At 37.7% G+C, this 23811-nt stretch overlaps 3 protein-coding genes across 5 annotated transcripts; 1 reads left to right on the top strand and 2 right to left on the bottom strand.

Annotated features, from left to right (window-relative positions):
• Window positions 1–2436: 2436 nt before the first annotated feature.
• LOC135597761 (protein YCF54, chloroplastic-like) lies at window positions 2437–5203 on the top strand. The gene is made up of 3 exons (XM_065091187.1): window positions 2437–2729; window positions 3426–3658; window positions 4741–5203. Exons 1-3 carry the CDS (start codon window positions 2484–2486, stop codon window positions 4931–4933), a joined length of 672 nt encoding a protein of 223 aa, XP_064947259.1. The 5' UTR covers window positions 2437–2483; the 3' UTR covers window positions 4934–5203.
• A 256-nt stretch (window positions 5204–5459) lies between these two features.
• Window positions 5460–9923, bottom strand: LOC135597759 (cytochrome P450 714B3-like). Its single transcript, XM_065091186.1, has 5 exons — window positions 9212–9923; window positions 7599–7825; window positions 7277–7524; window positions 6085–6445; window positions 5460–5997 (listed from the first exon to the last, which is right to left on the bottom strand). Exons 1-5 carry the CDS (start codon window positions 9492–9494, stop codon window positions 5539–5541), a joined length of 1578 nt encoding a protein of 525 aa, XP_064947258.1. The 5' UTR covers window positions 9495–9923; the 3' UTR covers window positions 5460–5538.
• Window positions 9924–11468: 1545 nt separating this feature from the next.
• Window positions 11469–19664, bottom strand: LOC103972359 (uncharacterized). 3 transcript variants are annotated; one of them, XM_009386668.3, is made up of 9 exons: window positions 19418–19664; window positions 18692–18977; window positions 17458–17541; window positions 17178–17240; window positions 16857–16919; window positions 16166–16225; window positions 13656–13799; window positions 12600–12692; window positions 11469–12116 (listed from the first exon to the last, which is right to left on the bottom strand). In XM_009386668.3, the coding sequence occupies exons 2-9, from the start codon at window positions 18917–18919 to the stop codon at window positions 11652–11654; spliced, it is 1200 nt and encodes a 399-aa protein (XP_009384943.2). In that variant the 5' UTR covers window positions 18920–18977; window positions 19418–19664; the 3' UTR covers window positions 11469–11651. The 3 variants fall into 3 exon arrangements, with proteins under 3 accessions (XP_009384943.2, XP_009384946.2, XP_009384947.2); XM_009386671.3 differs by having other exon boundaries at window positions 17479–17541; window positions 19418–19663; XM_009386672.3 differs by lacking the exon at window positions 12600–12692.
• Window positions 19665–23811: the final 4147 nt, after the last annotated feature.

Here is a 23811-nt window from a genome sequence, read left to right as displayed (position 1 = left end):
TTGACATTTACGTAGTTACGGGCGATAATTGTGTTGGAGTCGACATAGATGGTGGTGGCCACCTCGTCGCTGACCCGTTAGGTAAATCCTAGCCTCGACCCAAAGCTGGGGTCATCGGAGCTCCTACCACTCCCACCATTGTCGCTCGTATCTACGTCGATGCTAATGCAGATGTTGCTCGACAATGAGGGGCAGATTCTATCCTTGACCTGAAGCTAGGGTCACAAAAACTCCTATCACTCTCTTGATGTTGAGCGGTATTTGCATCGGTGTGAACATAAATGCAGGCGACAGGAGCTCCAGATACGTAGCCTCATGTCGAGGTCGAGATGCAGCCCCCATTGTCGAGCGACATTTGCATCAGTGTCAATGTAGATACAGGTGACAATGGGAGGAGCAGTAGGAGTTTCGATGACCCTGGATTCGATCGAGATTGGGATTCGCCCAAGAGGTCAGCGACGAGATGACTACCACCATATGCATCGACATTGATGTAATTACTGCTTGGCAACTATATCAGCATCGATGCAGATGGTTGTGAGTGCCTCGCCACTGATCTATTGGGCAGATCCCATTCTCCACTCGAAGCTGGGGTCGTTAGAGCTCTTATTTCTCCCCCTGCTCCCCTCGTTGTCGCTTGCATCTACGTCAACGTTAAGACAAATGTCACTCGGCAATGGGGGACAGATCTTAGCCTAGACTTGAAGTTGGGTCATCGAAGTTCTATCGCTCCACTTGATGCTGAGCAACATATGCATTAGTATCAATGCAGATGTGGACGACACGAGCTCCGATAACCCCAACTTCGTATCGAGGTTAGGATTCGACCCCTGTTGCCAAGCGACATTTGTATTAGTGGATGGAGCGGTAAGAGCTTCGATAACCCCAGCTTTGGATCGAGAGTGGGATCCACTCAACATGTCAACAATGAGGCGCCCACCACCATATGCGTCGACGCCAATACAATTGTCGCTCAGCAACTACATCTGCATCGATGCAAATATAGAGCAGCGTGGGGTGAGCGGCAATGAGGCCAGCGACATGCTCCTCGCAGAGGCAGGTGGCATCGCAATGAGAGTGGACCTTATCATCATCACTAAGCAATTGCGTCGACGACAATTGTTCGTCATCGAATATTAAATTTATATTTTTATTACTACATCGTTCGTCATCGAATATTAAATTTATATTTTTATCTTTTATTTTTTTATATTTTTATCTATAAAACTAATATCATTGGCATAAATAAATTTAGATATTTTACTTTCATAATTATAAGAATATTAATATAAATTTTAAAATATAAAAATTAAAATACTAAATGTAACTAATTAACTAACTAACTAACTATATAGCATAATATGAAATTGGGCTACGCTCTTCTCTCGTATTAGACAAACCAATGCACAACATTCGAAAAGCTGGCAGAATACACATCGATCGATCGATGCCCACAACTTTGTTGCAACCAATGGTCCTTCCTCATGCGGGCGGTTGGTTCTCTGTGCACTTGTTCTTCTGCAAATGTGTCAGCCAAAACACTCGAACCTAAATATTGAAAGAATTTATATGGGTTCAGATGGATGAAGCACGTCAACTTCATGTTCGATTGCAATTGAAGTCGAATCAATTAAGAATCAATATCGAATTTAGTTAATGATTCGATGATTTTTGTTCTTGGAATTTGGAATCGGTGACTTCAGTTCATAAATTATTTTTAAAAAAATAATTTAAAAAAAATATTAATTGAATGAATATTTTTTAAAAAATAAAAATTAAGTAAATTAAAATCAAAATCATCGAATTTTGAATCACGACCATCCCGAAAACGATAAGGGCGACTCATAGAAATCGATCGAGATGAGATCATGTTCGATTTCAATTAAAGTCGAATCAATTAAAAATCAATATCGAATTCAGTTAAGGATTCCATGATTTTTGTTCTTGCAATTTGGAATAGGTGACTTCAGTTCATAAATTATTTTTTAAAAAATAATTTTAAAAAATATTAATTAGATGATAATTTTGTTAAAAAATAAATAAAATTAAATAAATTAAAATCAAAATCATCGAATTTTGAATCACGACCATCCCGAGAATGATAAGGGCGACTCATATAAATCGGTCGAGACGAGATCATGATTTCAATTGAAGTCGAATCAATTAAGAATCCATATGGAATTTAGTTAACGATTCGATGATTTTTGTTCTTAGAATTTGGAATCGACGACGACTTCAGTTCGATTCCGGATCGATCGATCATAAATTTTTTTAAAAAAAATTAACGATCAAATATCCTTCAAAATTTATAAATATATCCATTCAAATACTAATTGAATGGATATTTTAAAAAAATTAAAAATAAAGTAAATCGAAATCGAAATCTCAAGGGAAGGCCGAGTTAACGTCTATCTAATCAAGTACTATGAGAGATAAGGCCACCCTTCTTCCCACTTACACTCCTCTCCTCCTCGAGCTGGGCAATGGTGGCTCCTGCGACTCTCACCCTCGGCCCATCCGCTGGCTTTTCGCCAAACCAAACCAAAGTGCCCTCCTTCAACCGTAGGCCTTCGTTTCCCCTCCCTCCCAACTCCTCCCACCTCAAAGCCAGAAGCAGCAGAGGAAGCATTCCCCGCCTCCAAGAAAAGCTCTACTTTTCCCCCCTCCCTACCGTCGGAGCTGTGGCCGTGGACTCCGATCGGATCGGATTATCGGAGCCTGCCCAAGAGGTATCCTGCCCATCGAAATAGAGTTATCTGCTTCCAAAGTTGGTTTCTTTTAAGTAGATCGACGCATACAATCGAAACGTGCTACAGCTTTATTTAAATTGGGATGGATTAGCGTTTCCCTGTAAAGATCCTTTTTTTTGTGGTTAATTAGTTAGTTTCTTGGACAAAGCTGAAATCTTTTTATCAAGTAGTTGACGCACAGAGTTGATACGTTTTGCTTCTTTTTCTCAATTTGCCCACTAATAAAAACTATATTTTCTTGATTTTAGTTCCTGAAAGAATTTGTCTAGATTGATTGATGCACAGAACTGACAATGCTACACATTTGGTGAGATTAGGATATATCAGCATTTCCCTGGTAGAGATGCCCTTTGTGTTTAATTTAGTAGGTTAATTTGAAGAAAGCTGAAATCCCTTTCCTGAAATATTTGATGCACAAAGATGACACATTTTAGTTTATTTTTCTGTACGATAGCAAAATAAGTCAACAACTTTCCCCTTTGATAGGAAGTCTCCTTTCCTATATTAGTTACCTTGTCTGAAGTTGGCAGTTCTTGAAGAATTAGATTAGGATAGTTGCGCAACTTCTCGAGATGTACTACCTTCTGGATGAGTTTATCAAGAATTCAGTAAACGGAGAATAATTGTTGCTTTTTTCTCCAAGGATTTTGTAATATGTGTAACTCTAAATTGTAGGAAAAACCAAGGAGGTACGACTTTGTGGTGGCCAATGCAAAATTCATGCTCGACGAGGAGGAACACTTCAATGAGTTACTGTATGAGCGGCGCCGAAACTTTGGGGAGCGTAACAGGGAGCAGGACTTCTGGATTGTCATCGAGCCCAAGTTCTTAGACAAGTTCCCTGGCATCACCAAGCGATTAAATAGACCTGCTGTGGCTCTTGTCTCCACAGATGGACCCTGGATGACGTAATTATCCTCACAAATTACTTCTATCTGTTAGCCGTTGCTCATTTCAATTATGTTCTTCTTTTCATGATTGTTGTTCTAGTCTGTTTTGATCTTTTGGAAGCTTGAAAGCTTCACCTTCATAGGAATGTTTGTTCAATTTGGGAGGAAATATAGTTTACACCTACTAAGGACATAATATTTCTGTCACAGAAGCCACTTAGGAACTGTAAGCATCGTAATATACTTCAATTTTCTTGTTATCTGCAACTTTCATGAACTCTGGTAGCATTCATTTACTTGCTTAAGTGCCGTAGTTGCAAAGCAAGGAAAACCTACAAGATGAACTAGGAAAATTGGCAGCTACTGTAACTTGTAATAATATCTGACTATCAGATTAGCAGCTTTGATGCTCTGAAGCTTATGAGACAGCCAGTTATGCTCTCTGGTTTCTTGTCTTGTCTTGTCTTGTCTTGTCATGCATTAATGTGAGCGGATTATTGTATTAACTGGGAAATTAGCTGGGTTTGCTCCTAGAAAAGACCTCTTGATCAAATAATCAGGATTACATTTAGATTCTCTGTGACCGATCTCATTGCTCAATAACTTTGTTTAAGAGGGATAGACCTCAAGTGGTTAAATTTACAGGAAAACACTAGTAGTACTGGTGCCTCAAGCTACCACGTTCTGAAGATTGATAAAAGTGATCGAGAGAAAAGCGTGAATAGATCATCAATTTCGATGCAAGAATGTCTTGCTAGTTTTCACTCTGCTTTCTTCAATTTAACATGTGTGGGGGAGTGTTTGATCAGCTGTTTCACTTATTTGTGCCTTTTAAGATATATATTATGCCTGAAATAAACATTTATGTAGAGAATTTTGCCTGGTTGCCAATTGTTGAATGAGTTTAAACTACAAAAGAAAGAAAAAAAAAAATCAGTCTTGGTACTCGTCAATCAATCTTTTAGGTCTTAAGCCAATCCATCTTGTCTAAAGTTGCCTTGACAACATAACTTAAGAAGATATCTAGAAATTAGACGGTCAACATTCTATAATATGCTCCATCTTGAAGTTGCTTACTTGCTCAGAATGGTTCTTCACAGGTTTATGAAGCTGAGACTGGACAGAGTTTTAGCAGACAGCTTTGAAGCAGACACTCTAGAGGAAGCTCTTGCCTACAATTCCATCGATCTAAATTTCGAGAAGCCAGAAAAGTGGACGGCACCATATCCAAAATACGAGTTCGGATGGTGGGAGCCCTTTCTGCCACCAGGCTCCAGCAAAAGCTCATCATAGATCCAACATTTGGTCTCAACACAATCTCTAGTTTGTTGCATGTAGCAGAGTATTTAGGCTAAATTGGCCAGGTTTTGAGTGGTCTTTTGTTTCCGATTATATAGAACTTCCCCAGCTTTCAATTACTGTCAAATGGTTTGGACAAGAAGTGGAGAAATTAAAGAGAACAGCTATTGCTGATCGACTTCTCTGTAATCACTACAAGAAATGACAGGAAAAACTTGATGGATTTAAGCATTTAGTTGCCGAAAAAACTGATTCGGTTTGCAACTTTCTTATACTACTCTGTGGAATCAAAGAGTGTTTTGATTCTATAACTGAAGTTCTTGAAAGTGCAGATAATTTAGTTGTCTTATTCGATCACAAGTGATGGATCCTAAATAGTCGGGGCGGTTTGTTGTTGTTATTGTGCTATTCGATCATAGCAAACCGACAAAAGTATAGATTTGTGAACCATTTAGTTGTGATCAGAATTTACTTGAGCTTTAGTGCATACGGTAAACTATTTCAATCTGATTCTGTGGAAGATTTAATTATGGTGACTTGTAGATTCTCACCAAGACTTGTATTACCATGGTTTTCTTGAAGAACAGAGTGTAGTTCGATCATTGATAGATACCTGATGAGGTTACCAGGTCTTCTTCCTTCTTCAGTAGGAGCTCCACTCCATGTTCAGGCTCTACGATCAATCTCAGTGCAGGGGAGTGGCGGTAGTTTGGCGACAAGGAGATGCTGAACCTGAGAAGGATAAGGGAGAGGAGGACCTTCAGCTCGGTCATGGCGAAGTGCTGGCCGAGGCACGTCCGCGGCCCGACGCCGAAGGGGAGGTACGTCTGCGGGAGCTGGCAAGCGCCAAGGACCCCCCGGGCAAATCTCTCAGGGTTGAACTCCAGCACGTCCGGCCCCCAGATGCTGGGGTCGTGATGCAGCGCCGACGACTGCACGAAGATGCTGACGCCCTTGGGGATGCGAACGCCACCGAACTCCATCTCCTGCATCGTCTCTCTCGCCACGTATGCGCCAGGGGGGTACAGCCTCAACGTCTCCTGGATCACCATGGTCAGCTGCAACCGAGCAAAACGACGTTAACATGGAGACGATCGAAGAGAGATCTGTAGCTGTCGTCTCCAGGGTTAACGCTGCTCGCTTACCGTCTTCATCTTTTGGAGGGAGTTAGCGTCCGGTGGACGGTGGCCACAGACCGCCGCCGCCTCGGCGCGAGCGCGAGCCTGCCATTGTGGGTGGAGAGCGAGCAACATGAGGCACCAAGACGTCGTCACGGCGGTGGTCTCGTGGCCGGCGAAGTAAACGTTCTTGCAGATGTCGACGACGAAGCTGTCGGGGGTGGCGGGGGAGGGAAGATCGTCGTCGGCGCTGCGAAGGATGGCTTGGAGTAGGCTCTTCTGCGAAGTGTACTGCTCGGTGCCATTGCCGTCCTTCACCGTCTTCAGGATTAGGGAACTGATTTCTCTGTTCAGCCGGTGCACTTCTCGGCCTCCTTTAGTAGGAAATCTGTGAGAACGACGGCGACAAATAAAGAAGTTTAGTATCAAAGTTATTGAATATTTTAAATATTTAATTAATATTTAATAAATAATAAATTTTATTTAAATTACATCACCTGATTAGTATAAAAAAATATCAATAGAATAGATGCTTAAATGTTGATACTATTTTTGTAGGATGTTAATATAATTTTTTTTTGACTTTATCTAAAATTATATGATTATAAAAAATGATTTCTTAAGAAACCATTATGATTTCTATTTAATTATTTTTTATTTATTTTTTAAAATTTATATTATATGATTATATTATTATTATTATTTATTAATTTAAATAAAAAAATATGTATGCATTATTAAATAAATATAAAAATTAAAAGGGTAAATTTATTATAAAATATTAAATGAACTTTTGAAATATAATTTTACCAAACAATACTCACCTTAATGCATAATTAAATTATAACTTGTTGAGACACGAGTAAGGAAACGAAACATTGGGAAAAGGAGGAGGATAAGTAGATATCCTAACATGATATAAAAAAAATATATTTATATATAATTTTTATTAAAACAAAAATATTGTTTTATAATATTTTTATACTTCGTTACACTACTTAGACAAAAACACATATTACATTATAATGTTTTTATGCTACATACATTATGATGATATTGTTGAAAACACTATAATACAATATAAAAAAAATACTGAAATTGGATTGTTTCATATGAAAATAAAGAAAAAGAGGTATTTTTATTATTAGGTGAAAAGAGAAAAATTCAATATATATATATATATATATTATATAGTGGAAATTGGGCCAATAGAATTTACCTTAAACCAGTGATTTCTGCAAATAGATTAGGACTCGAAACAGCCTTCTGCAGCTCCCTAATCTTCAAGAAGATCTCCTTCCCCCTGCTGTAATTACTCCCAAAGCATGTTCTTGAGATGACATCTGCGGAGTAGCGCCTCAAATCCTCGTCCACATTGATTGCTGCGGTTCCTCCGCTGAGCTCAACCTTCTCCTCCCATGACTTGAGCAATGGCCAGGCAGAGTCCACCATCAGCTCCACCATGCCCTGCACTTGGTCGGATGACATGCCGACGCCATTTCATGAGAATGTTTGGGAGGGAGGAAGTGATCTTTCCGTACCTTAACCTTGTCAGAGAAGAACTCTGGTGCTAAGATCTTTCTCTGGTGAGACCAAGATTTACCACTAGATTTCAAGATGCCTTGACCGAAGAGAGGCTCATGGCTCTTCTTCAAGTAAGAAGACTTCCCCAGGTCGAGAGATGAGCAGAGGCTGATCTCCTTCACCCAATCTGGATGGCTGACATGCAACACTACTGCGTTGCCCAGTGAGTACGTAAACACTGGACCTGATAAGAACAAGCTGATGTCTTATCAGCAACAGCAATATAATTATGTGACGATGGAAGAAGATTGTCAGGTTATGTAAGATACTACTGTTCCGGCACTAGAAAACCCAGTCTACTTTTTGATTTGATGAACAGTAATCCAAAGGCGAAAAGCCACCAGCTGACGGTGTCTCACCAATCAGGTAGGTTACAGATATGTTCTACGAATCATGTTGGGTAAAGCGATGATCAACGCAAAGGAGAATAAACATAAATGGAGATCCTTTGTGGGACGTCAACGACGATGTGCTGCACCTTTACAGGTATGGATGTCGACTCGGCTTCTCCACTCATCTACTCAAATCATGCTCCACCTAGCACTTGAAAGCAGGAGGATCCTTTTTCTTGTACGACTCCACATCCTCCTCCTCCCTCCTCTTCTCCCTGCTATATTCCTCGGTCTCTTTCCACAAACCAACCCATCCATCACGTCTCTATTTTGTTTCTCTTCACAGTGTCTTCGCTAGGCGAAAAAGAAAGGGGACACCATGTCTTCTGGAACGAGGAAGAGACACAAACCATCGGTGAGATAGAGATATGGCGATATACGTCCTGGTTTTTCTATCGATATTTGCAGATGGGATATGACGAGGAAAGAACAAACAACACTAGTTCAACATCGATACGTGTCCATCTTGGTTTCCTCACGATGGTATTTTGTCACCTCGACGTGCTAAGGTACCTCGACAAAGCTAAACCTATACGTGTATTCCTTGAATCGAGCCACAACAGACAGCCTTACCCCTTAACGCTAAAAGATGTCGACCGCAAAGCTGTTGTGTAGCTACAGATTCTTAATGCTCCTCTCCTCTTACGTGCGTGGATGATATGATCGATCCATAAGACCTTTCGTTCTGATGCAATCATAGAGTTCTGATCGACATCATCGCTTGCGTCTAAAATCTTAAGGTCCGTAGGTGAGACATGATTTGACTACCTATTATACGATACGATCATTAAAGTAGAATTGCCACAGCAAACTTAGGACAAGCAGCATATTATGTGGACGCAATTAGGACAAACTCACCGACGTTTTGTGATACTAAAGCTCTAAACTCTTATCGCTTGTTTCGTGTGTGGACGACGGACGATGCATAAGATCTTTCGTTCTGATGCCATCTTGAAGTCTGATTCGATATCATTGCATCTAACGAGTTAAGCGAGAAGGTGAATCGCTAAGATTCGACTGCGGTAATTTCGGTGATGCATACAACAGTGAAGGAAAAGATCCACCGATGTCTCAGTTCCTGCGCTCTTTAGCTATCAATCATTACAGAGTCCGAAGGTTACGTACTAAAAGGACTCAAAGTACGAAGGGGAAAAAGGAGAAAGAATGATGCTGCGTACCGTACTCCTTCCTCCACTGCTCAAAGTGAGGGAACACATGCTGCGTAAACCCATGCTTTACCTCTCCTCCTCGGCCTCCTCGAGTCCTTTCCGCCATTAGAAGCCTCTTCATTTCCAGCGAGCTTCCATAGAGGAACAACGACGGCGGCCCTGCTATCCCTTGCTGCCTCAGCTTGCTGCGGATGCCTTGGGGTCGCAGCCACGCGATGTAGTAGAGGTAGACAACCAAGCTGCAAACTCCTATCAAACACAGAGAAAGCAAAACCTGCAGAGGCACCTCCATCTCTCTCTCTCTCTCTCTCTCTCTCTCTCTCTGAGCTGCCTACATGCTTATAATACTGATGCTGATGAAAAATGGGACACACACACACACACACACACACACAGCTGCTTTTATGCTTATAATACTGATACTGATGAAAAATGGGCTGCTTTATGAGGTGAGTACATAAACAGTGTGTTGCATGGGAACAGGGAAAAGAAGATGGGATCCATGCTAGATAACAAGCCCTCGGCTTCGGCTACACACAGGGATAACAGAAGACTCTATTCTCAGAAAGCTGTTCCATCTTATCATTTAGGAGCCCTATGCAAGTAAGTGGACCACATGAACCATTGTTACTCTATATGAATCCATGGACTTGCACCATGCTCATAATTGTGTGTTCACTTGGTCACATAGGTTTATAATTTGATTAGGACAAGTTTGTCTAGATGCAGGGAAGAATCTTTTGGTGCATTTAAGAGCAGATTAGGCTGAACCAGTTAAAAAGTACTGGGGGGTGGGGGGGGTGGGGAAGTCACAGTTGGAAATGTACCTTCCCAACAGAGTCTATCTTAATCACAATATTCTATGCACCATTCATGTCATGCACCATTATCTTAGTCATTGCTAGGAAGACTTGTTGTCCATGCCTTGGGTTGGGCAAAAAGAAAGGTATTCTGCATGCCTTAGTAGCTAGCTGAAAGCTGATTCCAGAGATGGAGACAGCAGCTCGATGAAGCCCTTATCTGAAGATGTGCTATGAGTGCAGTCTTGTTGGTTCTTGTTGTCATGAACGATGGATGTGCTTTGAGTTCAGATCCAACATGGGAAGATCAAATATGAATAGTCAACTCTGAAGCTCCAAGATTTTTAGTGCCAAGCATGTGAATTCAAGTACAAATCGAGAATTTTTATTACCGAATGAAGAAGCGATTAGATTATGGAGATAACAAGGTTTTTGATTTGTCAAAACATTATGTTTGTCTCCATTGGCCCTCTTGTTGAATGGGTGTGACTCATCTCACACCTGAACCTATTTTTTGTATTGAGGAGAACACAACACTGATTTGAATTAGAGGAATTGGAACATAAATGTAGTTTTTAATTTCATTCCTTTTTTTCATCTCTTCACATCCTAATGTTTTACCTTTTGATGAAGTCTTCCTGTATCTCTTACTCAATAATTGTTCATCCAGTGCAATAACACAAAAACAATATGGCTTCTAATAATTATCCTATCACTTTTAAATCTGGATCTGATAGAGAGATAACTGATCATAAGAGAGTCTAAATCATCCTATCACTTCTAAATTATTAGTTTCTATGAGGCTTAAGAACACTGAATTTATTTCCCACAAGAAAAGCCCAAATTATAAATGCTTCCAGGCTACCTTGCAGTGTAAAGCCTGGAAGCATTTATTTCCTGCAGTCCTCAAAGATACTAGTGTCCCTATAGAAGCTATGGTAGAGATTAAATCTTAACTACAGCCACATCTATTAAAATGTTGTATTACCAAGTTAATAATATTCGAGAATTAAGTTATTTTACTTTTACTCTGTTAAATAGATATTGTCTTGAGGCATAGACTGGTGTGCCAAACTAAATAGGACAGTGACAAGGAAGGCATACATCCAAGAGAAACATTTATCTTTATATGACCTGCAGCCACAACACCATCATACAAAGAGATAAAGATGCCTAGGACAACTTGACTAGTGCTCGAACCAATATGATTAGTGACAGCAACAATTGTCCATGTGAAGCAGTCATCAAAAAGATATCATCAAACATTCCTCTGGAGTAGAAGGGAGAGCAAACCAAACCAAGGAGACACTAGCATTGAATATTTAAGCCACATCATTTTCCTGCCTAAATTCCGCTATAGATGCTTACACAAACAAACAAATCAGTGGACATGATACTTATCACAGAGCCATCTAAGTGAAACAAAGACTCATGTGGCTCAACCAGGTCCTCAGAAAAGACCGATGTTGGCAAAAAGTTTTTTAAGTAGCTCTTTTATCCTCAAATGTTTTACAGGTTCAAGTGCTGGATATCTTTCTCATTCTGAAAAACTAGTGTGTGAAATGAAAATGACAAAACAAGTGAAAAAAAATAATTATGGGACATAACATATGAAGATTCCCTCTTGCACAAAATAAATCTCAAACAAATTAGTGGCCAGATCTCGAGCTGTTCTGTTTCACCAGATCAGCGCCACTAACATATTTGGCCATGAAAGAAATCAACCGGAAAGGGGCTCCAATAAGTGGGGCGTCTGAGAGAGGAACTGCCTCTGCTATTTCATTATTCTTAACTCCAGTTAAGTCTTCCTTGTGAATTTGAATTTCATCAAATGGAACTGTTGCGGGTTCACTTCCTCTTGGCTCATCTGATGGTGGTGGTCCTGGTCGGTTAACAGTTTCAGAATCCAAGTCATTGATGCCATTATTAGCACCAAAGTTCTCCTGCAGTTGGACGGAGGGATGAACAGTTTCACCTGAATCCTTTATCTTTTCCCTGAAGTCTGATACATAATGACTTGGAGAGGAAGCTCTATCCAGCATCTCGACCCTATTAAGGTCAGTACCAGAAGGATGACCACCATGTTTTTCAGGTACAATGTATGGTTCATTCACCTGAATAACAATAATAAAAGTTTCAGATTCAACAGGAACAATATTAGAGATCCAATCAAACAGATTGTCAATCTACTTGGAGCTACACCAGTCCTATTCCTTGAGATGACTCTTATAAAATGTTTTAAAGGAAAAAAGATTATGTATATTGCAAAACATGGACGGTTAAGTCAATGACCATGAAGATTCAAGTAATGTGTATTGTTGTTCCTCCAATTTTGATCCCATTTAATGAGAATCAGGCTCAAGAAAGAATTTTTGGTCTATCAATCTGATCAGATAATTTTAAATACATGAAGGGTCATAGTCTGGCCAAGTCAATTTGGCATGTCAATATGATCAATCAAAACATGTGAACCAAGAATGTAGCACTAGGAAGTTGAGTACTCTTATTTCATAAAATATGAACTTCATAAATCATGTTCCATATAAATACATAAAAATGAATAAGAAGGAATTGAAGACTGGCATTTCACTTGTAACCTTCTCCGAAAGCTCTGTACTTCCAGATGTTTGATCACCAAACAGGGCACTGGATGCTTCTGTTTGTTGTGCAGAGAAATCATCTTCAGGAAGCTGCAACAATATTCTGTTAAGTGTAGTCCAAATCTAGAAGTTAACAGGGGCTAAACATGATTTGGTATTTTCAGACAAGTCATTTCTGTATACTAATAGTGCTAAAAGAAGCGACATGGCCAACAGTATAAGTTTCATAGTGAAAACAAATGCACAAAACTCAAATCCTGCAGACTTTCAGTTCTAGGCCCTTGCTTTTCCTTCCTATTTATGAAAATTACTCAGGTGCAATTTTATCTTCTGAAATTTATTGAAAATTAAACTCAAATCGCTGATCTATAGATGTCCAACAGGGCATGAAAGCCATCTAAACCAGTCCTTACTACAATTTGGCTAGAATACCATGTCAAATTGCACCTTAGAAGTGCATCTTCCAAAAGCTTATTTAGAATTGTTCTCAAGTTACCAGAACCATCCTTTTTCCTGTGAATGCATTTATGGCTTATAATAACAACTAGAGAAAAAGCCTTCTCCTGCTTATATTTGAGTCGGCCACACTGTTCTTTTCACCGGTTAGCTCTATGAGGGCAAAATCCACATATAAATCTTAGAATATGTGGGTTTCCTTTCCGATGCTTCTAAGACCCCATCAGTCTTCATCCGAGTCCCAAGCATCTCTAAATAATTATGACCATCGATTAAAAGAAGTGTTTTGACAAACATATTTATAGTCACTACATTTAAAACTGTGGAATAATTCCAAGAATTATCATCCATTATAGATCTATTTGGATCTAGAATAATTCAAATTATATATGAAAATTTGTTAAATCAGCAGATGACACCTTGAGACCCCATGAACAGAACCTAGTCCAAATTTAACCAAACCTGGGTAATAGGGATAGCTCACTGTTGTGGAATAGTTCAGGATATGGCAAACCATATTAATACCACAAAATTAAGGTAATTTATTAATAAACTCAGTAAATAGTTTAGACTAAAAAGCTGGCATAAAAAAGCAACCTTTGTCATCGTCTCAGTCAAGTTTTCATGTGAAGGAGCTCTCTCCTCAATGCTTTGAATCTTTTGCTCCAAGCCCGTCACCTTTTCCATCAACTGTTGATTTTCTTCGAAAAAAGTGTTTCTCAATCCTTGCAACTCTTTTACCTGCCAGGCTTTGTTATTTAATAGTCATATCAGAAATTTAGATTCTAAAGAGTTTGAGAAACTTACTCTGTGAATACACAAGAAGTTTGTAACATGAAACATCAGAGACAGAATATAGTTGAGGACATACTGATTGAAATTGAACCTGGTCAACAAGTTCATGAATCCTAAGACTTGAGATTTTAAAAACCGGTGACAAGTGGATAAACCATAACAATAAGAGTTTGCATTTACAAATGGCATATGGTTGGTATAATTTCATCATGATTTTCTATGTTTGTTGCTCAAGGTTACATGCGTGTATGAAACTCTGAGACAAGGAAATCAATGTTGGCTGGGAAGGTACATACAGGTCAATACTTACCAGTCAGGCATGAAACGGCAAGCGGAGCGTCCAATTTCAAATTTCAAATGGTCCATGTATGGTACAGGGCTTAGTGCCTAGTAAGCCCTATGAACTAAGTGGTAAGCTCCTTTCTTTGATGTTTCATTTCTTAATCCTGAACCCAACACCTCCCAACCCCCCCCTCGGCCACTACCTCCTCTTCCCTTTTTCTCTGTACCATGATACATTCTGGCATACTATTTGTTGATATGCTGGAACAGAATGGTCCGGGCCGTCGGGCCATAGGCCAGCATAGGTATGATTCCTGAAATTGAAAACACTGTTTTGAATTGTCTTAGCTTAGGTGGTTCTTTCACTATCAGATAGACAGGGACAGCTCCAAAATTGAAAATGATGTGACAGGCTATACTTGTTGTGGGTGGCTGAATGCGAACATTACATCCTAACGTCACATTATGGTCATGCCATGTTATCCATGAATGCATGTTTCTTGGCCCTCAAGTTGATGAATGGTCCTCTACAACAAAGACCCAAGAACTGATCATATGAAGGATAACTATCACCACCTAATTTCCTACAATGACATCCTTGAAAAAGAACACTCTCCTTTTCCTGACAAGCCCTCTGTACTTAAAGGAGTTCTACTCTCAAGGCCAAGTTAAACACAAGATCAGCAGTTATTCCCTTTTGAGGTTGCTACCTTTTCTCTAAAAAGTGCAAAATTGAGCATCAGAGAGTTGTATCTGGTCTTGATGATCTGTACCTCAACCTTCTTGTAACTCCATGAGGCCTAATCACTATGTATGCAGCTGCCACATCATCCTCTGTCCCTCCCCCAAAAGTAACCATTGGCAATAAGGGGTTTATTTATGATATAATCAAACACCAATAAGAGTAACGAGTGTGCTTCCCTAAGTTGAGCAGTCTGATATATTGATTCAATTCTCCAGAAATTCTGCTCTCATCACATAACTTCTCAAGCCATCTGTTTACTGAAACCTAAATTTGTGGATCCTTAAAACAAGATAAATCTAAGCCTATAAGTGTTGCTAAAAAAGCAGTTCTTACCATGTGAAACTATCTGAGTCATTTCATTTTGAAACTTAAATTGTGGGCCTTAGTGACAAATGAACAGAACTGCACAAACAAGTGTTCAAACAAGCTTCAACCGCCCCTTCGATTGTGAACCAAATTGATCAAGGTCCTGGACACTAGGAATCTTTAAACTGGACTTGCAAGCCCTTAACTTCTTTTGGGCCCTCACCGCCTTACATTGCTTCTTTGTTGTGGGGAGTTGAATGTGGGGAAGCAAAAAGGAGGCTGGATAACAAGCATAATTTTTCTTTATTGTTCTCATTGCCTTTGGGTTCTGCCAACACTTATGTTGGCAATTCTTGTGGCTGTGCCAACCATCAAACAGCATGAGGGTCACTACAATATTTCAAAACTTGTTTTAAATACATGTTTAGGAAGTTTCTAAGGGTATCAACACTACATGTTGTCATCATTTATCTTTTTTTTCAGGCCTACTATAAATAACAGCAAACTAATGATGCACTATAGATGACAATTCTTCAGTTTTGATGGATGATGTATCCTAATAGTAACATAATCAAGCATATATTGACAAGTCAAAACCGTTGCAGGATCATGAGGATTTCATAAAGCTAAGTCTAGATGTTTAATCAAGGATTCTTGCATGGATGTTCAATCATGACTTTCACCATTCAGAACAGAAACTTGTTGAACGAGTGAAATAACAAGAAGATGTTAAAACAATAGTAAATATTGTGTATAACATCCATTAACAACTTAAACGAAAACATCCATCAGCACTCAAGTGCTCTTTCTGTCTCTCAAATGACATTCTGACATAATTTGGAGAAAATCATAAAATAAAAATAAAATCTAGGATACAAAGTAAATTAGCCTAGTCTAAATATCTTAATGGCATGGTATCTATATCCATAAATCTTATTATTCTGCCAACATGAAGAATAGAGCTGGTTGAATTACATACCTGTGTATCAAGTGCAGTGCTAGCTTCCTCTACCCTAGCAATCCTTTCCTTCAATGAGATCTAAATAGTCAAAAATTTAAGTCATTACTCTACCATAAGAACTGAATGCATCATGAAGTTCTAGAAAGATGATGCTTGTTGGAAAAGTATGAGTAATGAGAACCATAAATATACATTTTTTACATGATGCTATGGTATACACAGTAAGGACCAGTAATTAAACCGTCGATAAATTATTATTAAATCCTTGATAAATTATTAATGATATCTCAGAAGAAATAGGAAGTACATGGCATTTCATTGTTATTAGTTTAAATTTGAATAAAATTAGTCAAAGAAGAAATCATGGACCTTTCCCATGGGATCTATAATAACAATTATACAAGCAAACTGGAATATAATTATAGGCATTGATACGTCAAGAATGACTATCAGCAAAATTGTATCAACTGCAAAAGAATAATGGCATCTTTGACACTAAACTAATGCTCAGTCAATGCCATTAATTCGGCAAATCTTGTCATCCTACTAGTGGCACTGTAAATCTAAAATAATAATCATTAATGTGAATATGCCAACAAGAACAGGTCAGAACAACTAGCCAAATTACTGTTCTAAAGATATCAGAAGGAACTACCTTGGAAAAATGGAGAATATATTTCATTTAAAGGCATAGTGATTCGATAATTACCTCTGTTAGAACCAAGCTGTCTTTGAAACTCTCGACATTCTTGAGTTTCTCCTCTACAAAAGCCTGCATACCCATATTAGCAATAGTCCTTAATCAAAAGCCTGGAGTAAGATGCAAGTGCACTAAAAATGAACTGTATCCACAAAAACAGGGACACACTCATGTTTGCTACACATATGGAATTCACTTGCGAAACCTTAATCGCTAAGAAAAACCAAATGCTGAAACCTCCACAGATTCTACACCTACACTGAACGCATGGAAAATTGCAAGTTTGAGAGGCACACGATGATGGCATTTTGCATGATAATCAGTAATTACCTCTTTTTGCGCACATAAGTCTACTTCTTCCTGTAAAACTTTAATTTTCTCCTCCAAGTTGGCCTGCAAGTGGTAGGAGCATGAGAAACATCCGTTTCAAGACAAGTTAACAACAGTAAAATGATCTATCATGCCATATTATTCATTATTTGTCAAGTGCATGAAGGTATAGCTAACAACGAAAAAAAAAAAAAAGAGAGAATGGCTGATATATGCATGGCGTGAGATTCTTATTCTTTCTTCGTAAATTTATTGCAGAGATTATAACAGCAATTCTAACTTTAAGGGGGGCATAGATTGCCTGTTTCTGGAACCACAAAGCTTTCTCATACTCCAACTCTCTGACTTGTTCCTGTAATTTGGCCTGTAAAATATAGACAAAGATGAGATCTTTCAAAGAAAGATTAAGCCTTATGTCATATAGTAAATGTGACTGAAACCACTCTCAGGAAAGTGTTGATCATTAAGTCTTCCCATTTAATCAATATTGGTGCACTTGAGTGAAAAATCAGCACCATTAAACATAATAAAGTATATTTGAAGAGACGAGGAAAATACCCAGTCCCTTTTATGATATCCCACAATACAATGCAAATAGTAACTTAATTTGTGGTCTACAACCATTTAAAGAAGAATTTTAAATGGTCTACAACCATTTAATTTATGGTCTACAATCGATATTCGTGCACTTGAGTGAAAAATCAGCACCATTAAACATAATAAAGTATATTTGAAGAGACAAGGAAAATACCCGGTCCCTTTCATGATATCCCACAGTACAATGCAAATATTAGCTTAGTTTGTGGTCTACAACCATTCAAAGAAGAATTTTCTTTCACATGTTTTGGAATGGTATCAGCGCTAATTCTTCCCATTTACTAATGCAATGAATGTTTGTGATGTTTTTTTAACAAATGGTATCAGCCAACGAAGATCTCCACATAGCACGGATAGTACTAAATCCTGAAAATGAGATTGTTGTAATATGAAAGCAGGCCTTGGTACAATGGTAAGGTTGCGCCTCTATGAGGTCTCGTAATTAGAAGTAAGGTGCATAAATTAATGCTCCCTGCATTGGTGGAAGCATCATGCATTGGGTACACCCTTTAAATTGTTATCAGATAAAACAAATATATATGTTGAGTACAAGTCAAAAAAATTAGCATGACAAGTATCTGATAGTAATTGTGCCCTTACTAGGGTATATAAACGTAATAACCTATCACAAGTTTATATTTGAACAATCGTCTAATTTAAATTTGGATTCTGACCGGATCCATTCTGAACATGAGACAAATATAACTCTAAGCAGCATATATTGAAATTCCACTAGAAAGAACTTATCTCCGCAATACATTAGATTGAGATTCAAACAATATTCAGGTTATTTTGTGCAGCTTATTACAAATGGTTTTCAAGTCAGAATATAATCATTGATGATGAGCAACAAGAAATTCGTAATTGTTTAATCAATAACACTATGTAAATGGATCACAGAACAGCATTGGACTTACAAAGTTCTCTTCATATATCTTGTTCTTGTCATGCTCCATATCTGATTCAGACACTCCAACATTCTGACCATGGACATCAGTGGAATTATGTGCATTGCAATTTTCCTCCAGACCAGAACCATTGTTTGACTCCTGCACAGCCACTTTTTCAGAATTGGATGTGGCATCTTCTGCAACTTTATTCTGGTTGCCTTTCTTTTTCTTGTTCTTCTTCTTCTTTGCATCCATTGTTTAGCTTCACAGCAAGAAACACTCGATTCTCTCACTCCAGCACCGAATTCACAATCTATACAGAAAAGAAAGAATTGAGGCAATGCTTGCAAATATTCTTACTCATAGATAGATCAAGAATATATAACGCTAAACAAGAATATCATGTTTTAGTGAAAAAAAACTTTTGCCAGATATATTCTCTTATCCAATGATCTAGAAATGTCAACATATCATGTCATTCGATTAACTCAACTGGAACACATATATACGCAATGTATACAAATCTTTAAGATTCCACCAATCCCTTCCAGGAAAGGGTGGAAAGCAACAAGAAACCAATCAAACGCCTCACATCAAACAAACGACTAAACTTACACATTCCATCTTGGGAACCCAGGGAAAGAAAGGCGCAACTCACAGTTCAATAAAACAGCCTAACATAAAGCAAATAGAAAGAGATCTACATCAGAGAACGACCGAAGATCCAAAATCTTCAGATCCAAAGATCCAAACCTTTGAAAGAACACGAATCTAGGGATCAATCATCCCCGAAGTGTGCAGAGATTCCCTCACTTAAATCAAGATTGTGATGAAACCCAACCCTAGAACCGATCAAGAAGGTCGCAATCCGTCCCGGATCGATCGAAGACTGAATGACGCGTCCCGAGATCGAATTCCCAAAGGTCGGTGCTCTTTAGGGCTACGAGATCTGTCTTTGTTTGGGGAAGAATGAGAGAGAGAGGGAGGGGGAGTATTTAAGGGTTTGAGCGAAACGTCGACAAAGCGGCATACAAACGATTAATGCACATGTCATGCCCCATCTCGACCGTCTGTTCAGTGGGGGCCATCAGATTTGTGGTTGGAAATGGTCAACCAAATAATTTCTTCTTAGGACGAGGTAGAGTTGACCGATATGATTCCATCACAATGAATACTGCAAATGGAATAAAGATAGCCTCTTAATTTGGGTTAATTTTTTTTGCTAATCAGTCAAATTATTTGTCTAAATATCAAATATTTGTCAATAAAATATCAAAAAATATTTTAAACTAATATTTAGACATACCCTTATTCTTAATTTATAAGATTGTAATTTTGACTAGGTAAAACTAATATGAACGGTTGGATATCCAACATAATGTACGCATAAAATATTGTTAGATTATATAGTTATATAATTAGGTAATATATATTATATATATGATTGTATTTTAGTTATGATTATCGATCAATAGAAAGTAAATTCTAGAATTCATTAGGAGATTATCGGATCTCTTCTAATTGTTTATTTTAGACTATTTACTCTTATTTATAAAAGGATAAAATACTAAATAAATAACGTGTGAATATATGAATAAATGGATATTCTTACACATACCTTTATTCTTAATTTATAAGATTGTAATTTTGACTAGGTAAAACTAATCCGAACTGTGTATATCCAACACGATGTAGGCATAAAATATTGTTAGATTATATAGTTATATAATTAGGTAATATATATTATATATATGATTGTATTTTAGTTATGATTATCGATCAATAGAAAATAAATTCTAGAATTCATTAGGAGATTATCGATGGATCTCTTCTAATTGTTTATTTTAGACTATTTACTCTTGTTTATAAAAAGATAAGATACTAAACAAATAACGTGTGAATATATGAATAAATGGATATTCAAGATACATAGATAAAAAGAGACGAAGATATGGTATTAATTAGATATTATAAAGCTTTTCTTATCTCTCCTTAGTCACATGAATATCTCTTGATTGTCTTTAATCTAGTTCTTATAAGTTTTGTGAAATATAGGAAGAGAAGAGAATATGAATCTAGTTCTTTTTGTAAATCGACGTTACGATAGCTTTCGGATTCGACGACGGTGCACCTGCACATCATATAAAATATTTCTGAATGATATCTAAATTTACGCACCATATATTTAGATCTACAGTTATTTGATTTCAAATATTAGTATCAAAAAATTATATAATAGTAGCATAATGATGATTTTTTTTATAATTATAATTAGTATCAAAGCTAGGCTTAAAATTAAATACTTTACATATATTTATTAGTACATTTCGCTCACGAAAAGGTGTTATTTGACTTTCATTTACGATGCATTGAAGATTTGTCTATTTTTTTATTTACTTTTTTATCTATTCTGTCTTATCATCTACTTATGTATGATGTAAGATTTTTTGAGTTTGGTCAACAAATTACTATCGACAGCTTACTATCGATGATAGTATTATTGTGGGCAACGACCTCCAGTGGTCGCTAGCCTAGTCACAAGCAGCAACTGACATTAATAAGAGATTACAAATCTTCTCTCATTTTCTCTTAGTCATATAAACTGATTAATGAGAGAGTATATATCTATTCTCATCTCCCCTTTGTTCATGATCTACCTCTCATAACGGTCCTACGAAGGATAAAAAGAAACGAGAAGGCTAGTCTACTTCTTCTTGTATATCTACATCGCTATAGTCATTGGATTCGACAATAGTGTACTCTCATTAATCGGATAAAACCTTTTTGAATGTCATCAAAAGGTACACATCGTAAATTTAGATACATTATTATTTGATTTTTCATATAATAATAGAATAACGATGATTTTTATGCTTACAAAAATATCATGCTAGCTTTCATAATATTAATATATTTTTCTGCTATTTATAAGCTTGATTGGAGTTTGATCATTTGCCATTTAGAGTGCATCTACATAGATTTCATATAGTTAATGTGAAAAATAATATTTATTTTCCTAATGGATTAGTCTTTGGGCCTAAAGTAATGTCGGGCATTAGTTGGATATCATTTCATGTTTTACCTACCCTAATAAATGTTGTTTCATTTTACTGGGTAAAGATGTATAATAAATCATAATTATAGTATCCATCTGTTTTAATTATGATAGTTAGAGAGTTGTAATAGTATTAGTATAAACAACCTTAAGCCGTGACCTCAGGGTCGACGCGACTTGATTCAGATCTGAATGATGTGGGATCTTCCTAGGACGACCCTTGAGACTGCAGGAGATTGACTGCGGTGGTCCGATCGCGAAGGAGTCACCGTTTCCTCCACCGTTTCCTCCAAGAGGGGGCTCCTCGCTTGGGCATTTAGTAGGAGACCTTCGTCTTCGCACCTGCACATAGGTCGGGTCGAGAGAGCTCGGCCCGACCCCTCCGACGATCAAGTTAGTGAATAGTCACAGGGGGTTTTCTATCTGTTGTCTCCCTCCCCTTTCCGTTTAGAACACGAGGGTATTTATAGAGAAGCTTATTGTTTCCTGATGTGCACGCTTGTAGGGAATAGGATCGTACTCCTGGTAACGTCTGACAGCGGTGTTGGCGTAGCGTGAAGGATCGAGCCTGAGCAGGATGTTAATGTGCCTCGGTCGGCGTTCCGGTCCGTGTTGACCAGGTGTTGCGAGATATCATCTGGGGCAATTGACGTCAACCTAAGTCTTATCGCTATTATTACCCTTATCAAATAGTAGGATGAATCGGAGAGAAAGAAGAACGACTCTCTTCGGTGTAACTTCAAATTGAACAGGTTGAATATATATATATATATATATATATATATATATATATAACTAGTCAGATAAATAATTTATAATATCTCAATTTTATATTTATACAAGTATTTTAATTTATAATATTTTTTTATTCAACACGAAAGAATATTACTATTTATTTATGGGAAGATAGATTTGGACTAATTCAACCACGTTTTTAAGATTGTAATATCTGTGTACTCATGTCAGACAAAAGAATGTTTCAGATAAGGTATGACATTGATTCTCGATTGACTCTTTTATCTTACCCTGCCATGAAAAGGACAACCACAAGATCAAGCAAATGCTTTCCCCACTTAGATTCGCTTCTCAATTTGGCACACCCCTCCAATGAATCTGAACCAGCCGTGACCCCATTAAGACGATGCAGTGATCTCTCTCTCTCTCTCTCTGCGCTTTCTTCAACCTCTCGGTCATCTGCTTGATCTTTTAGTGTATGCAAAATGCATGCAGCCACGGTGCAAGATTCCTGGCACTTTCCGTGAGCCTGAAGTATGCTGTATGTCATGGAGTCGATGACCATTTCTCCAGGCCAAACCCAATCACCGAAAGTCTTCAACATCAGCTTGATCTTCTAATGTGATCTCAGCGCCGACAACACTGATTTTTTTTGACATTGATAACAGTCTTGCCTGCCATTACTGTATGACTACTGTACATCTAATTTTGTTCGAATAAGATGACAGTATCTTTTAGATTTCTTCCTTTTTCTAGCAAAAACTACACATACCATAGATTTCTACGATTCAGCTTCATCAGATTAATGAGTCATTAGAACGAATATAAACACTATCAATCTTTCTATTAAGAAGAATTTTAACATATTTTTCTTTGTGAAAAATAGGAGCAAATTAATCATGAACGAGGCTTGTCGCATCCGTCATGTCTCACAAGAAGAGATAAATCTAGACATACAGTGGCCTACCACTGTCTTAATTAGTGGAAGGCTCATAATTAGTAGGCCGTCATTTTGATCACCCTTCATCAGTCATGAATAACTTATTTGTACTTTCCATGCGAGAGAAACTTTGAAGAAAGAAATCTTTGTGCGGGTCTTCCACCTCACACTGCTGACCTGAAAAGATTCCTTGGTTGTGGACTGACATCAATGTAAAATCTCTCAACCGGCGGACGAAGAATCCATCGGATGTTACTTCATCGATGCACAGGACAGGATACTTTTAATTAATTATACTTTATTTAAATAACATTTTTTAATGTTAGTAAGCTAACATGGCACCTTCTAGAATATTCTGATTTTATTTTTTAGATTAATTATAAAAAATATCCAAAGAAAGAAAAAATATATATATAT

Source organism: Musa acuminata, chromosome BXJ1-11, assembly GCF_036884655.1.
Source record: "Musa acuminata AAA Group cultivar baxijiao chromosome BXJ1-11, Cavendish_Baxijiao_AAA, whole genome shotgun sequence".
NCBI classification, from domain to species: domain Eukaryota; kingdom Viridiplantae; phylum Streptophyta; class Magnoliopsida; order Zingiberales; family Musaceae; genus Musa; species Musa acuminata.
This window is presented reverse-complemented; position numbering and strand designations above follow the sequence as displayed.

Coding starts and splice junctions, on each gene's coding strand:
- LOC103972359 (XM_009386668.3), bottom strand. CDS start 18,919: ATGGATGCAAAGAAGAAGAAGAACAAGAAAAAGAAAGGCAACCAGAAT. Junction 17,241..17,457: donor CAATCTATGCCCCCCTTAAA/GTTAGAATTGCT, acceptor TACCACTTGCAG/GCCAACTTGGAGGAGAAAAT. Junction 16,920..17,177: donor ACTTATGTGCGCAAAAAGAG/GTAATTACTGAT, acceptor ATGGGTATGCAG/GCTTTTGTAGAGGAGAAACT.
- LOC135597759 (XM_065091186.1), bottom strand. CDS start 9,494: ATGGAGGTGCCTCTGCAGGTTTTGCTTTCTCTGTGTTTGATAGGAGTT. Junction 6,446..7,276: donor GCAGAAATCACTGGTTTAAG/GTAAATTCTATT, acceptor TCGTTCTCACAG/ATTTCCTACTAAAGGAGGCC. Junction 5,998..6,084: donor CCCTCCAAAAGATGAAGACG/GTAAGCGAGCAG, acceptor GCTCGGTTGCAG/CTGACCATGGTGATCCAGGA.
- LOC135597761 (XM_065091187.1), top strand. CDS start 2,484: ATGGTGGCTCCTGCGACTCTCACCCTCGGCCCATCCGCTGGCTTTTCG. Junction 2,730..3,425: donor TATCGGAGCCTGCCCAAGAG/GTATCCTGCCCA, acceptor TCTAAATTGTAG/GAAAAACCAAGGAGGTACGA. Junction 3,659..4,740: donor ACAGATGGACCCTGGATGAC/GTAATTATCCTC, acceptor GGTTCTTCACAG/GTTTATGAAGCTGAGACTGG.